Source organism: Perissodus microlepis, chromosome 3 (assembly GCF_051167445.1).
Source record: "Perissodus microlepis isolate ML-2025 ecotype Zambia chromosome 3, ASM5116744v1, whole genome shotgun sequence".
Lineage (NCBI taxonomy): Eukaryota > Metazoa > Chordata > Actinopteri > Cichliformes > Cichlidae > Perissodus > Perissodus microlepis.
In genome coordinates this window covers 7,193,942-7,208,481 of record NC_140463.1, presented here as the reverse complement: position 1 = coordinate 7,208,481, position 14,540 = coordinate 7,193,942, and the positions used below count along the sequence as shown (strand labels likewise).

The window sequence follows — 14,540 nt, the reverse complement described above, 5'->3', positions numbered from 1 at the left end:
GATTTAATGAGGAAAGCCGGGAGGACTTTAATCTTTTTCTCAAGAATATACAGTAGTCTGCGAATTAATATATATGGTTTTAATAATACTAGATGTTATTCTGCTGGGAAAAGATAGTGCTCAGCTGCAGATGAGAGAACATCATGATCACACGTCCCTGTGAGTATAAGTCATCTGTTTTATAGCGACATGTGGCATAACTCCATCTGACACTTTGATGTTCATCTATATTCACCCAGAAATCAGGACAAATGAGCCAGTCTCTGTGAAGACGTCTCAGAGCAGAAGTTTTTCATCCCATAAAGCAGGGGTGCCCAATCCCAGTTCTCGAGAGCTACTATCCTGCATTTTTTAGATGCATCCCTACTCCAACACAGCTGAAATTAAATGGTTTAATTACCTCTTCAGCATGCAATCATATTTGGCAAAGGCCTGATAACAAGCCATTCATTTGATTCAGGTGTGTCAGAACAAGGATGCATCTAAAAGCTGCAGGACGTTAGCTGTCGAGGACTGGGATTGGGCACCCCTACCAGAAAGGATCTCACATCAGCTGCTACCATCTTGTGGCCAAATTTGGTTACTGTCTTTGGAATCTGTCTCAATGAGACATTTGTTTTAGAAATGTTTAACATGTGTTTATTATTTATCACACAGTTGTCTACAACCTCTAACTCCATATTAAGCTTTGAAGTCATTGATTCAGTATTTAGCTGTGTGTTTTGTTATGTCATCAAAAACTCAGCAGTCTGTGCCTTTTTAATACAAATTGAAGAATGTAAATAAAAAATAATAATAATCAATCTTATAGATTCATCCCATCTCTGCTCCATCTGGTCTACATTATCTGATCGTCATGAGAAAATTCTGTCAGGATTAGAAACTTAAATTTTTATATATTTATTTTAATTTCTGTTAAATAACCTTTAAATTAAGTTCCAGAGTGGGTTTAATGGTTTTACTTTAGTATTTACTGTTCAGACATTTTGAGCTTTTTCATTGTGGCATGTGCGGTATTTTTCAGGCTGTGAGATTTAAGAAACTCTATTGTGGTATAAATTTTTTGACAATATATTTATTTTTGTCATAAACAGACAAGAAAAAAACAACAAACTGCTCCGCCCCATTCAACACATGTCAGTCCATATCCCAGCAAACTAAATCATCTCCATTTACACATCAAATAGAAACATGAATCACTTGTAATGATTAGAAACTTGATAGAATTTCAAATCTAGTTTGGGGAGTCATTCAGTGAGAAACAGTGAAATGATTTTCCATGTGAAAAGGTGGACAGCAGAAACAGAAAGAAACAGTGAGAACTAAAAGAGAAACAAAGAGCTTTGGAACAACGAGGCAGCAGGAGGACAGCTGCAGTTTAACAGCTTCAATTCACTGACAGGAAACAACATTAGAAATATCATCATCCTCAGCTCATCTGCTCCACTGACACTGACACCTTCGATGGCAACACCTTCACTTCACCATCAGTGCTGATATATGGAAACATCCTGTGAGTGAAAGTGTGTGTGAAGGTGTGTATGTGTGTGTTAGTATCAGGATCAGAGAACGACAGCTTTCCTCTTTTCCAGTCCAGATTCACTCTGATCCTCTGGAGCTTCTTCTGTACTGAGAGAACAGTAACAGGAGCTGATGGTGAGCATGCTGAGTATTGACCTTCATAGAACCGTATTCTCCATAATGCAGACTGTATGCTTCCCATTCTCTGCACACACTCTGTTAACACACCCAGTGCCCACCATGTACCGTCTCCAACTTCAACATCCCAGCTGTGAGTCCCTGAGTTAAAGCCCTCAGAGCCCAGGACAGAGCAGATAAATCCATTAAACCTCACACTGGTCAGATCTTCAGACAGGATGAGGTTTGGATCAGCAGTGTTTGGGTCCAGAATGAGAGGAGTGTAGGAGACCATGTCCTTCATGTTGTTCCAGATGTTGAAGGTCAGGTTGCCCAGGTGTTTGGCCTGGTCTATCAGAGCTCCTGAGGGCAGCTGTGGATCATCCAGCAGGGGGCAGCGCTGGACTCTTTCCACTGCAGCCTTGTAGTTGTGCAGGAATGAGACGTCTTCAGCTCTCAGCTCCTCCTCTGTGGCTCTGACTGCGTCTGAAAGAGCTGCTATCTCTCTGCTCAGAGCCTCCATCTTCTCCTTCATCATCCCACTCTTCTGCTCCTCTTCCTCCCTCAGTGCAGCCAGCCTGGCCTCCTCTTCCTCTGCTAGAAACTGGTGAAGCTTCTTAAACTGCTCTGTAATCTGCCTCTCTGTGTGTCGGGCCTGGACCTTAATGTGTTCTGCTGTTTGATCAAACTTCACTTGAACTTCTTCACAAACCTTTAACTTCTTCTTTAAGGGCTCCAGAGTTTCCTGAAGTTCTTTCTTGTGTTGTTGTGCAGCTTCAGCAATGGGTCTGAATCTGTGGTTGGTGTGTTTTTCTGAGTCTCTGCAGACGAGACACGCTGGCTGCTGATGGTCCAGACAGAAGAGTCTGAGTTTCTCAGAGTGCAGACTGCAGAGAGCCTCTGGTGTTCTCTGATCCCTCTCCTGTAAGAACAACTCACACAAGTTCTTTAAAGCTCGGTTTAAAGGTGGTTCTTCCCTTGAAGATCTTCTCTTACAAATTGGACAGTGTTGTGTTGGTCTCTCTCTCCACCATCTATTCAGACAGTCTTTACAGAAGCTGTGGCTACATGACAGAAGAACAGGATCTCTGAAGACCTCCTGACAGACCGGACAGCAGAGATCCTCCTCTGATCTGGAAGCCATTGAGTCTGTGAGTGAAGCTGAAAACAGCAGACAGGAAGTACAGTCAGTCCTGGCTCCCCTCCCTCCTCTACCACCTTCACTGAAACTTCCTTTGAGTCGTGTTTTTGCTCAAACTCACATTCAGTGTGTGGAGCGTCAGCAGCTTGAAGCAGCAGTGTTGGAGTTTTCCACTTTTCTCTCCTGTAGCTGGACTCACTCAGAGGAAGCTGCTAGTTTGGTCTGAGCTCAGTCTGATCGTCTGTGCGTCTCTCTTTACTGAGGAAGAGGAACAGCTTGTTTCCTGGTTTGTCTCAGTTTACTGATGTCAGGGGCGGAGCTCTGTTCACCTCCCTTGGCTGTCAAGAGTTTTGCTTCAGCCATAAATAAAGGTGTGTTTCATCACAGAGTTCACTTGTTTACCTAACAGCAGCTGTAAAACAGTTCAAAGCATTAAGCTCAGAAAATAATGTGTCACTTCATGTAGTTGTTTGGGAGGCTTTACTTTGAAAGTGCTTCAGCCTGCCTCAATATTTGGCAGATTCTCTAGCTGCTGGTGTGTAATACAAACACAGGGGATTTCATGTGTTTGCTGGGATGCAAATTCTTCTTCTACCTTTAACTCTCACAGACCCAGTTTCCCTTTACTGGGTCTGCAAATGTATAGACATAGTACATTGTTACACATCTGTACAGTCTCACACAGCTCTTGATAGGCGCACTGCATTATGGTTAGGGGCCGGGCTTGTTTACTCCTGCTAGAGCTGCTCTTTTATTGAGAGACTCCTTCTTGTGGTGTAAAGGAGGGATAACTACCTTTCCAGCACTTTGTCTTATTGGAGACTGGGGCACACATTATTTTACAACAACCAAAGAAAATAACATATTTGAACAATATGAACATTTCAACCAAATATTATATTGTAACTAAAAGATTGTGGGGGTGGGGGTGTCTTGTTTTTGTCCTTAATGCCTCTCTTGTCCTTACATATGTATACTTATCAGTATCTTGGAGTAAAATTGTTAATTGCTCATATTATTTATATTCAGCAACTACAACTTCAAAGTTTAAGTAAAACATGATAGTAGTAATTTACTATTAGTGTGCGTGAAGAGCGCACAGCCTCACAGGAAATCTTTCATTTCTGCACATTTCTGCAGTTAATGGACACAAACTCACAGCGGAGCCACCTGGAACATTTGCTGGTAAGTGGACTGAGAGCAAACTGTTAATGTAATGTTAACCATGTGTCACCCACTCTGTAACTTTCTCAAGAACTAAAGTTCCATAGTACCTGAACTTTCATTCTTAAGCCGTTTGCCCATTGTCAGTACCAGTCAGATTGCCTTATTTTATTTTTTTATTTGAGACTATTAAAAGAAACATAACTCGCAGTTAATACTTTGTCCTACAATTTGATTTGTAATAAGCATATTTTTTCTCAGTAGTGAGTATGTTGCAGAATGTCTCTGTGTGTTGAGCCTTTTTTTCTGTTTATATCTTTTGTCATCATGGAACAACCTGTTCACTGGAGACAACGATGCTTTTGCCTATCAGTACAAATAATAAAAAGGTTGTTCCATGTTCTTTTGTATGCATGAAATCCATTAACACGTCACCAGAGATGGGCAGTAACGTGTTACAAGTAACGCATTACTGTAATGCGATTACTTTTTTCAAGTAACGAGTAAAGTAAGGGATTACTATTGCAAAAAAGGTCATTAGATTAAATTGGTACACCCCAAATCTCCACCATGAAAAGAAAAAACAAAACTGACAGTTACTGCTTTACTGCGTTACTAAAACCGTTAATTTGTTTTTGTGAGTGTCCCATAACAATGACATAAGTGAGTGCGACCTTCGTGGCAACAGCTGTGTGCAGATCAACAATGGATAATATATCAAGTGCAGGAGAGAGTATGACGTGCAGCGTTTAAAGCGTGGACGTACTGACCTTACTTTGAGTTTGATTGCATAAAAAGTGACAAAAACATCAGCGTCCCCTGTTCACTGCGTGGGAAGAAAACTTCTTTTTACAGCGAAAAACCCCTAGACCTCAGAGGAAGCACCGAGTGCACTACGACGTAATGGGAAATTCACAGAGAAACTCATGGATTCTTCCACTGACCACATACACACACACACACACATATATATATATATATATATATGTGTGTGTGTGTGTGTGTGTGTGTGTGTGTGTGTGTGTGTGTGTGTGTGTATACATGTATATATGTGTGTGTGTGTATATATGTATATATGTGTGTGTGTATATATGTATATGTACATATATACTAGACTTCTAAATGGCCACCATGGTCACCACCCATCTTGAGGAGTTTGCCCCCTCACATATACTAATGTGCCACAAACAGGACTTTAATATCACCAAGCATTCCCATGTTATTACGGTGTATCCATATAAATGGCCCACCCTGTATATATATGTGTATATATATGTGTGTATATATATATATATATATATATATATATATATATATATATATATATATAGATAGATAGATAGATAGATAGATAGATAGATAGATAGATAGATAGATATATATATATATATATATATATAAATTTGGAGCTGTTTTGAAAAGAAGAATGGGCAAGGATTTCAGTCTCTAGATGTGCAAAGCTGGTAGAGGCATACCCTAAAAGACTGGCAGCTGTAATTGCAGGAAAAGGTGGTTCTACAAAGTATTGACTCAGGGGGCTGAATAATTATGCACACCCCACTTTGCAGTTATTTATTTGTAAAAAAAAAAGTGTTTCGAATCACGTAGGGCTGGGCGATATGGCCTAAAATCCATATCACGATATAATTTGAAGCACGTGCGGTAACGATATATATTGCAATATATTATTTTCTTCTGTATAACGTATTTTCCACACTATAAGGCACACTTAAAATCCTTTAATTTTGTCAAAAATCGAGAGTGTGCCTTATGTATGAATTCTGGTTGTGCTTACTGACCTCGAACCGATTTGGGCGTGCAAAAATCTGTTAAAAAATGTTTTAGTACAACTTTGGTAAGCCGCACTGCTTGATGGATTGTCAGAGCATTACGGCTGCCGTAGTGAGGAGCTTTGCGGAGTAATCTGGGTCCAAAACTCCGTCCCTTCAGGTCCAAAAGTCAAACGAACACTGAGAGTTAAAAACGGTCTAAATTCTCTCATCTTTAATAAAATCATCAGCGTTGCTGCTTTACCAGGTGTAACAATTAAGTTTAACATCCAGGCATCCATGAAAAGGTAATTTATTAAATTTAACGGAGTTAGAAGTTAACAGGAAGTTAGCTCGCTAGTTTCCACCTAAACATGACATACCATGTTCTGACTGAGAGATTTTTGAAACTAATTAAAACATACAGCTCTGCTACCCCCTCCAACATAAATGAAGACCGAAAACTAAACAGCAGTGGCGTTTGCAGGGTTACTGAAGTTGGACTACCTGGTATATAATGTTGTGCTACGTGATTGCTAGCGACACAGCTATGTTAGCATAACATTAGCACAGTGAAGCTGGAGGATGAACGCCAACTTTTTTATCCACTCGATAAAAGTTAACGTGAGGGATTCTGGTGGTCAGGGACAAATGCAATCGCATAGCAGGATGCTATACACGGGGCAAACTTCAGTTAGGAGAACAACTGAGATTATTCATCCAGTCATTTGCTATGATTGTCGCCCAGCATATTTTGCAGATGATAATGGTTGTAGCCGCTGCGATGCTTTCGACCAAAACAGGCGCAGCTTGATGACATCATCAACATGCGCTATCGCGGTAGAGCGGTATAGTCAAAATCTCTATCGTTGGCCAAATTTATATCGTTTCTATCTGATATCGTTTATATCGCCCACCCCTAGAATCATGTATGTTTTTCGTTCCACTTCTCACGTGTACACCACTTTGTGTTGGTCTTTCACGTGGAATTCCAATAAAATTGATTCATGTTTGTGGCTGTATTGTGACAAAATGTGGAAAAGTTCAAGGGGGCAGAAAACTTTTGCAAGCCACTGTGAATATATTAAACCACTCTAAAATACAATCGATACATGCATTGGTGCCTACTGATACAGTGAAACAACAAAAACAAACAAAAACAACAACCTAGCTGTTGAATTAAGCAAGAATGAAATAAATTAAAATAACCACTGGTGTATCTGGACCTCGGCCACGAAGCCAGAGATCCACCCTGGAAAAGAAGCAGCTTGACAATCTGTAAATGAAAACAGGACATCACTTTGACTGAACAATTGACCGCAGCAGGAATAGCCCTCCCACCTTGCTTCATATGTATTGTTCAGCTACCTGTTTACAAGATGGGGACACCCCCTAACAAATATCGACAAACGCTGGTTGAGTCCCTTACATGTTTTGTCACAGGAACAAAACAATGGTTTCTTCCTACAGGGGGTAAAGATACAGCACACTTTAAACCTCCGCCAAATCACCAAAACACAAGCGGACCATTTTCGGTGACCTAAAGCTTCAATAAAAGGCTAAGGGACCCACATCAAAGTTCAAAGTGCCAAATACCGCGGCTTGGACCAGGCACTCACAGAGCTCCAGGTTCACTCAAGAGAATGAGTAATTGCCTGTAGTGATGCGCGAATCATGAATGAATCGTTCAATACTCGAGAATCACTTTACTGACTCATGAATCATGATTCACAAGCCCAACTGACTCACTGACTCATCCCTGTTGCTGTTAGCAGCAATATATCTAGCTTATAATTAAAATTGTAGAGAAAAACACATCATCCAGTATCTTAACAAAAACATTTCTGCTCTGAACTGGAAGAAAAAACCCTGAGTAGAAGCTCACATCAAGAAAATAGCTCCTCGGTTCACAGTAGCATCGCTCTGCTAACATGCTAACAACACATTTGAGCTACTCACCCCGTCCCTTCCTGTGCTGAATCGTAGCATAAGCGAATCACTCAGGACTCACTAACCCTGTCACTACCCGATCCGTACTGGAAACCCGATCGGTACCTCGCATGCGCAAATCTTACGTCACTTCCTCTCTTTGCCAACATTGCGACATTCAATATATTTGAATGATACGGTTAGCGCCCAGTTAGCTCCTAGCATTTCTCAACAGCTCTGCCTCCTTTTCGACTGCCCGGGACATTTAAACAATGGATAATCCGTATACAAACAAATTCATGCTTTTCTCCTCAACAGAGAGCGTCCCCCGATTGAACAACAGCACCGTAAAATAAGAAGAATGGCGCCTAATTACAGACTTAATAATATTGACTTAGCAATGTGTCACGTGAAGATTCATCAGCCAGATTAAGTGTTTACTGACAATTGACGGTGATAGCGGACATCATCATCACTATTCCAGTCAATCCTCTCCACACAGACAAGCATAAACACACTCGACTATCACTAAATCAAATTTAACACACGTTTGTAATGACGCCAATTCAGTTTACAATAGGGTTCATTCGCTCGGTCAGCAGGTGGCAGTATCATCGTACACTGGGGAGTAAACTGCCATTAAACGAACAGAAGAAGAAGAAAACATCTGCACATGCGCGGTACGGATCGGGTAGACCCGATTTGTACAGTCCGACTTTGCACATGCGCAGTAAGGATCGGGGAGTCCCGATCCGTAACTATCTTTTTATTTTTTGGTTTTGTCTACATTGTACTGAAATGCTTCATTATTGCAAACATTTTAATATATACTTATTATTCTTAACATCTTAACAGATACTCTGACCCATAACTATCGTAAAACGCTACGACCGGAAGTAGACACCTTTCGCGCATGCGGGGTACGGATCGGGTTTCCGGTACGGATCGGGTAGTGACAAACCCCCTCCCTCCTGGGTCACAGCTTCTTCTTCTTCTTGGTTGGCAACCAATGTTAAGGCGCATTACCGCCCCCTGGCTCGCAGCTCAGTGGAAATTTAGATGAGAAAATATATATTTGACACATTTAAGGAAAATACTAATAAAATAAAAATAAACAAAATAAATGTTTATTAAGTAATTTTGATAGGAAATTGCTTAATTTTAGAAATGTTTTTGCTGTTTTTTGCTCTATAAAATTGTTGTTTTCTTTTAGAATCATTCATCTTAGCAGTAGGATTTACATGAAAAGAGAAACAAATTAAGTTTGAGTGAAAATGTACATTTTTTGCACTCTCTGGTCAACTGACTCAGTGAATCAAATGACTCAAAAAACCCGATTCACTTTGGTGAGTGACTCATTAAAACTCGATTCAGCAAAAAGAATCAAATTTACCATCACTAATTGCCTGCACCTGTGCTTATAAAAGGGAAAAACCTGGCCCCACCTACTAGGGGCGGTTCCCAGTCTCAGGTCTCACCTGTCACAATAAGGTCTGGATGTAATGTCCTTTTACCTTCTCAGGCTACGTCCACACGTACCCAGGTATTGAAAACGCAGATTTTTCTATGTGTTTGCACCTTTCGTTCACACGTAAACGGCGTTTTTGGTCACTAAAAACTGAGATTTTTAAAAACTCCGGCCAGGGTGGATATTTTTGAAAACTCAGTTTTTGCATTTACGCGTGGACGAGAAAAACGGAGAAAACGCAGAAAATGCAGGGTCAAAGGTGTGCGCATTTTTTGACGTCACACTGTGCGCCACGTTATTGTTTCGGGGAAATGAATTTCTACAATACTATTACTGTTAATTGTACTCTCTGCAGTGTTTAAATGCTTACATATACACACACAGTTACTGTCCCTCCACACATATGGCTTGGTTCTGCTTCTGTGCCCCAGCTTTGTTTACTTTTTCCCACCGAGGCTTCTAGACTTCTGATTGGCCAACATTTCTTCACGGTTAGGAATATATCACCACCTGTTGCTTTGGCATGTTCCTAGCAGCGTTTTCCTTCATTTCTGCCTTTACGTGTGGACGGGATTATCTTTTAAAACGGAAAATCTCCGTTTTCAAAAATACCCGTGTATGTGTGGACGTAGCCTCAGATTTAATGAGGAAAGCCGGGAGGACTTTAATCTTTTTCTCAAGAATATACAGTAGTCTGCGAATTAATATATATGGTTTTAATAATACTAGATGTTATTCTGCTGGGAAAAGATAGTGCTCAGCTGCAGATGAGAGAACATCATGATCACACGTCCCTGTGAGTATAAGTCATCTGTTTTATAGCGACATGTGGCATAACTCCATCTGACACTTTGATGTTCATCTATATTCACCCAGAAATCAGGACAAATGAGCCAGTCTCTGTGAAGACGTCTCAGAGCAGAAGTTTTTCATCCCATAAAGCAGGGGTGCCCAATCCCAGTTCTCGAGAGCTACTATCCTGCATTTTTTAGATGCATCCCTACTCCAACACAGCTGAAATTAAATGGTTTAATTACCTCTTCAGCATGCAATCATATTTGGCAAAGGCCTGATAACAAGCCATTCATTTGATTCAGGTGTGTCAGAACAAGGATGCATCTAAAAGCTGCAGGACGTTAGCTGTCGAGGACTGGGATTGGGCACCCCTACCAGAAAGGATCTCACATCAGCTGCTACCATCTTGTGGCCAAATTTGGTTACTGTCTTTGGAATCTGTCTCAATGAGACATTTGTTTTAGAAATGTTTAACATGTGTTTATTATTTATCACACAGTTGTCTACAACCTCTAACTCCATATTAAGCTTTGAAGTCATTGATTCAGTATTTAGCTGTGTGTTTTGTTATGTCATCAAAAACTCAGCAGTCTGTGCCTTTTTAATACAAATTGAAGAATGTAAATAAAAAATAATAATAATCAATCTTATAGATTCATCCCATCTCTGCTCCATCTGGTCTACATTATCTGATCGTCATGAGAAAATTCTGTCAGGATTAGAAACTTAAATTTTTATATATTTATTTTAATTTCTGTTAAATAACCTTTAAATTAAGTTCCAGAGTGGGTTTAATGGTTTTACTTTAGTATTTACTGTTCAGACATTTTGAGCTTTTTCATTGTGGCATGTGCGGTATTTTTCAGGCTGTGAGATTTAAGAAACTCTATTGTGGTATAAATTTTTTGACAATATATTTATTTTTGTCATAAACAGACAAGAAAAAAACAACAAACTGCTCCGCCCCATTCAACACATGTCAGTCCATATCCCAGCAAACTAAATCATCTCCATTTACACATCAAATAGAAACATGAATCACTTGTAATGATTAGAAACTTGATAGAATTTCAAATCTAGTTTGGGGAGTCATTCAGTGAGAAACAGTGAAATGATTTTCCATGTGAAAAGGTGGACAGCAGAAACAGAAAGAAACAGTGAGAACTAAAAGAGAAACAAAGAGCTTTGGAACAACGAGGCAGCAGGAGGACAGCTGCAGTTTAACAGCTTCAATTCACTGACAGGAAACAACATTAGAAATATCATCATCCTCAGCTCATCTGCTCCACTGACACTGACACCTTCGATGGCAACACCTTCACTTCACCATCAGTGCTGATATATGGAAACATCCTGTGAGTGAAAGTGTGTGTGAAGGTGTGTATGTGTGTGTTAGTATCAGGATCAGAGAACGACAGCTTTCCTCTTTTCCAGTCCAGATTCACTCTGATCCTCTGGAGCTTCTTCTGTACTGAGAGAACAGTAACAGGAGCTGATGGTGAGCATGCTGAGTATTGACCTTCATAGAACCGTATTCTCCATAATGCAGACTGTATGCTTCCCATTCTCTGCACACACTCTGTTAACACACCCAGTGCCCACCATGTACCGTCTCCAACTTCAACATCCCAGCTGTGAGTCCCTGAGTTAAAGCCCTCAGAGCCCAGGACAGAGCAGATAAATCCATTAAACCTCACACTGGTCAGATCTTCAGACAGGAGGAGGTTTGGATCAGCAGTGTTTGGGTCCAGAATGAGAGGAGTGTAGGAGACCATGTCCTTCATGTTGTTCCAGATGTTGAAGGTCAGGTTGCCCAGGTGTTTGGCCTGGTCTATCAGAGCTCCTGAGGGCAGCTGTGGATCATCCAGCAGGGGGCAGCGCTGGACTCTTTCCACTGCAGCCTTGTAGTTGTGCAGGAATGAGACGTCTTCAGCTCTCAGCTCCTCCTCTGTGGCTCTGACTGCGTCTGAAAGAGCTGCTATCTCTCTGCTCAGAGCCTCCATCTTCTCCTTCATCATCCCACTCTTCTGCTCCTCTTCCTCCCTCAGTGCAGCCAGCCTGGCCTCCTCTTCCTCTGCTAGAAACTGGTGAAGCTTCTTAAACTGCTCCTTAATCTGCCTCTCTGTGTGTCGGGCCTGGACCTTAATGTGTTCTGCTCTTTGATCAAACTTCACTTGAACTTCTTCACAAACCTTTAACTTCTTCTTTAAGGGCTCCAGAGTTTCCTGAAGTTCTTTCTTGTGTTGTTGTGCAGCTTCAGCAATGGGTCTGAATCTGTGGTTGGTGTGTTTTTCTGAGTCTCTGCAGACGAGACACGCTGGCTGCTGATGGTCCAGACAGAAGAGTCTGAGTTTCTCAGAGTGCAGACTGCAGAGAGCCTCTGGTGTTCTCTGATCCCTCTCCTGTAAGAACAACTCACACAAGTTCTTTAAAGCTCGGTTTAAAGGTGGTTCTTCCCTTGAAGATCTTCTCTTACAAATTGGACAGTGTTGTGTTGGTCTCTCTCTCCACCATCTATTCAGACAGTCTTTACAGAAGCTGTGGCTACATGACAGAAGAACAGGATCTCTGAAGACCTGCTGACAGACCGGACAGCAGAGATCCTCCTCTGATCTGGAAGCCATTGAGTCTGTGAGTGAAGCTGAAAACAGCAGACAGGAAGTACAGTCAGTCCTGGCTCCCCTCCCTCCTCTACCACCTTCACTGAAACTTCCTTTGAGTCGTGTTTTTGCTCAAACTCACATTCAGTGTGTGGAGCGTCAGCAGCTTGAAGCAGCAGTGTTGGAGTTTTCCACTTTTCTCTCCTGTAGCTGGACTCACTCAGAGGAAGCTGCTAGTTTGGTCTGAGCTCAGTCTGATCGTCTGTGCGTCTCTCTTTACTGAGGAAGAGGAACAGCTTGTTTCCTGGTTTGTCTCAGTTTACTGATGTCAGGGGCGGAGCTCTGTTCACCTCCCTTGGCTGTCAAGAGTTTTGCTTCAGCCATAAATAAAGATGTGTTTCATCACAGAGTTCACTTGTTTACCTAACAGCAGCTGTAAAACAGTTCAAAGCATTAAGCTCAGAAAATAATGTGTCACTTCATGTAGTTGTTTGGGAGGCTTTACTTTGAAAGTGCTTCAGCCTGCCTCAATATTTGGCAGATTCTCTAGCTGCTGGTGTGTAATACAAACACAGGGGATTTCATGTGTTTGCTGGGATGCAAATTCTTCTTCTACCTTTAACTCTCACAGACCCAGTTTCCCTTTACTGGGTCTGCAAATGTATAGACATAGTACATTGTTACACATCTGTACAGTCTCACACAGCTCTTGATAGGCGCACTGCATTATGGTTAGGGGCCGGGCTTGTTTACTCCTGCTAGAGCTGCTCTTTTATTGAGAGACTCCTTCTTGTGGTGTAAAGGAGGGATAACTACCTTTCCAGCACTTTGTCTTATTGGAGACTGGGGCACACATTATTTTACAACAACCAAAGAAAATAACATATTTGAACAATATGAACATTTCAACCAAATATTATATTGTAACTAAAAGATTGTGGGGGTGGGGGTGTCTTGTTTTTGTCCTTAATGCCTCTCTTGTCCTTACATATGTATACTTATCAGTATCTTGGAGTAAAATTGTTAATTGCTCATATTATTTATATTCAGCAACTACAACTTCAAAGTTTAAGTAAAACATGATAGTAGTAATTTACTATTAGTGTGCGTGAAGAGCGCACAGCCTCACAGGAAATCTTTCATTTCTGCACATTTCTGCAGTTAATGGACACAAACTCACAGCGGAGCCACCTGGAACATTTGCTGGTAAGTGGACTGAGAGCAAACTGTTAATGTAATGTTAACCATGTGTCACCCACTCTGTAACTTTCTCAAGAACTAAAGTTCCATAGTACCTGAACTTTCATTCTTAAGCCGTTTGCCCATTGTCAGTACCAGTCAGATTGCCTTATTTTATTTTTTTATTTGAGACTATTAAAAGAAACATAACTCGCAGTTAATACTTTGTCCTACAATTTGATTTGTAATAAGCATATTTTTTCTCAGTAGTGAGTATGTTGCAGAATGTCTCTGTGTGTTGAGCCTTTTTTTCTGTTTATATCTTTTGTCATCATGGAACAACCTGTTCACTGGAGACAACGATGCTTTTGCCTATCAGTACAAATAATAAAAAGGTTGTTCCATGTTCTTTTGTATGCATGAAATCCATTAACACGTCACCAGAGATGGGCAGTAACGTGTTACAAGTAACGCATTACTGTAATGCGATTACTTTTTTCAAGTAACGAGTAAAGTAAGGGATTACTATTGCAAAAAAGGTCATTAGATTAAATTGGTACACCCCAAATCTCCACCATGAAAAGAAAAAACAAAACTGACAGTTACTGCTTTACTGCGTTACTAAAACCGTTAATTTGTTTTTGTGAGTGTCCCATAACAATGACATAAGTGAGTGCGACCTTCGTGGCAACAGCTGTGTGCAGATCAACAATGGATAATATATCAAGTGCAGGAGAGAGTATGACGTGCAGCGTTTAAAGCGTGGACGTACTGACCTTACTTTGAGTTTGATTGCATAAAAAGTGACAAAAACATCAGCGTCCCCTGTTCACTGCGTGGGAAGAAAACTTCTTTTT

At 40.9% G+C, this 14,540-nt stretch overlaps 2 protein-coding genes across 2 annotated transcripts; both read right to left on the bottom strand.

Annotated features, from left to right (window-relative positions):
- Nucleotides 1–1,055: 1,055 nt before the first annotated feature.
- On the bottom strand, nucleotides 1,056–3,064 carry LOC146389666 (nuclear factor 7, ovary-like). Its single transcript, XM_084923010.1, has one exon. The coding sequence runs from the start codon at nucleotides 2,780–2,782 to the stop codon at nucleotides 1,430–1,432; it is 1,353 nt and encodes a 450-aa protein (XP_084779136.1). The 5' UTR covers nucleotides 2,783–3,064; the 3' UTR covers nucleotides 1,056–1,429.
- A 7,737-nt stretch (nucleotides 3,065–10,801) lies between these two features.
- Nucleotides 10,802–12,810, bottom strand: LOC146389665 (nuclear factor 7, ovary-like). The gene has a single exon (XM_084923009.1). The coding sequence runs from the start codon at nucleotides 12,526–12,528 to the stop codon at nucleotides 11,176–11,178; it is 1,353 nt and encodes a 450-aa protein (XP_084779135.1). The 5' UTR covers nucleotides 12,529–12,810; the 3' UTR covers nucleotides 10,802–11,175.
- Nucleotides 12,811–14,540: the final 1,730 nt, after the last annotated feature.

Coding starts and splice junctions, on each gene's coding strand:
- LOC146389665 (XM_084923009.1), bottom strand. CDS start 12,528: ATGGCTTCCAGATCAGAGGAGGATCTCTGCTGTCCGGTCTGTCAGCAG.
- LOC146389666 (XM_084923010.1), bottom strand. CDS start 2,782: ATGGCTTCCAGATCAGAGGAGGATCTCTGCTGTCCGGTCTGTCAGGAG.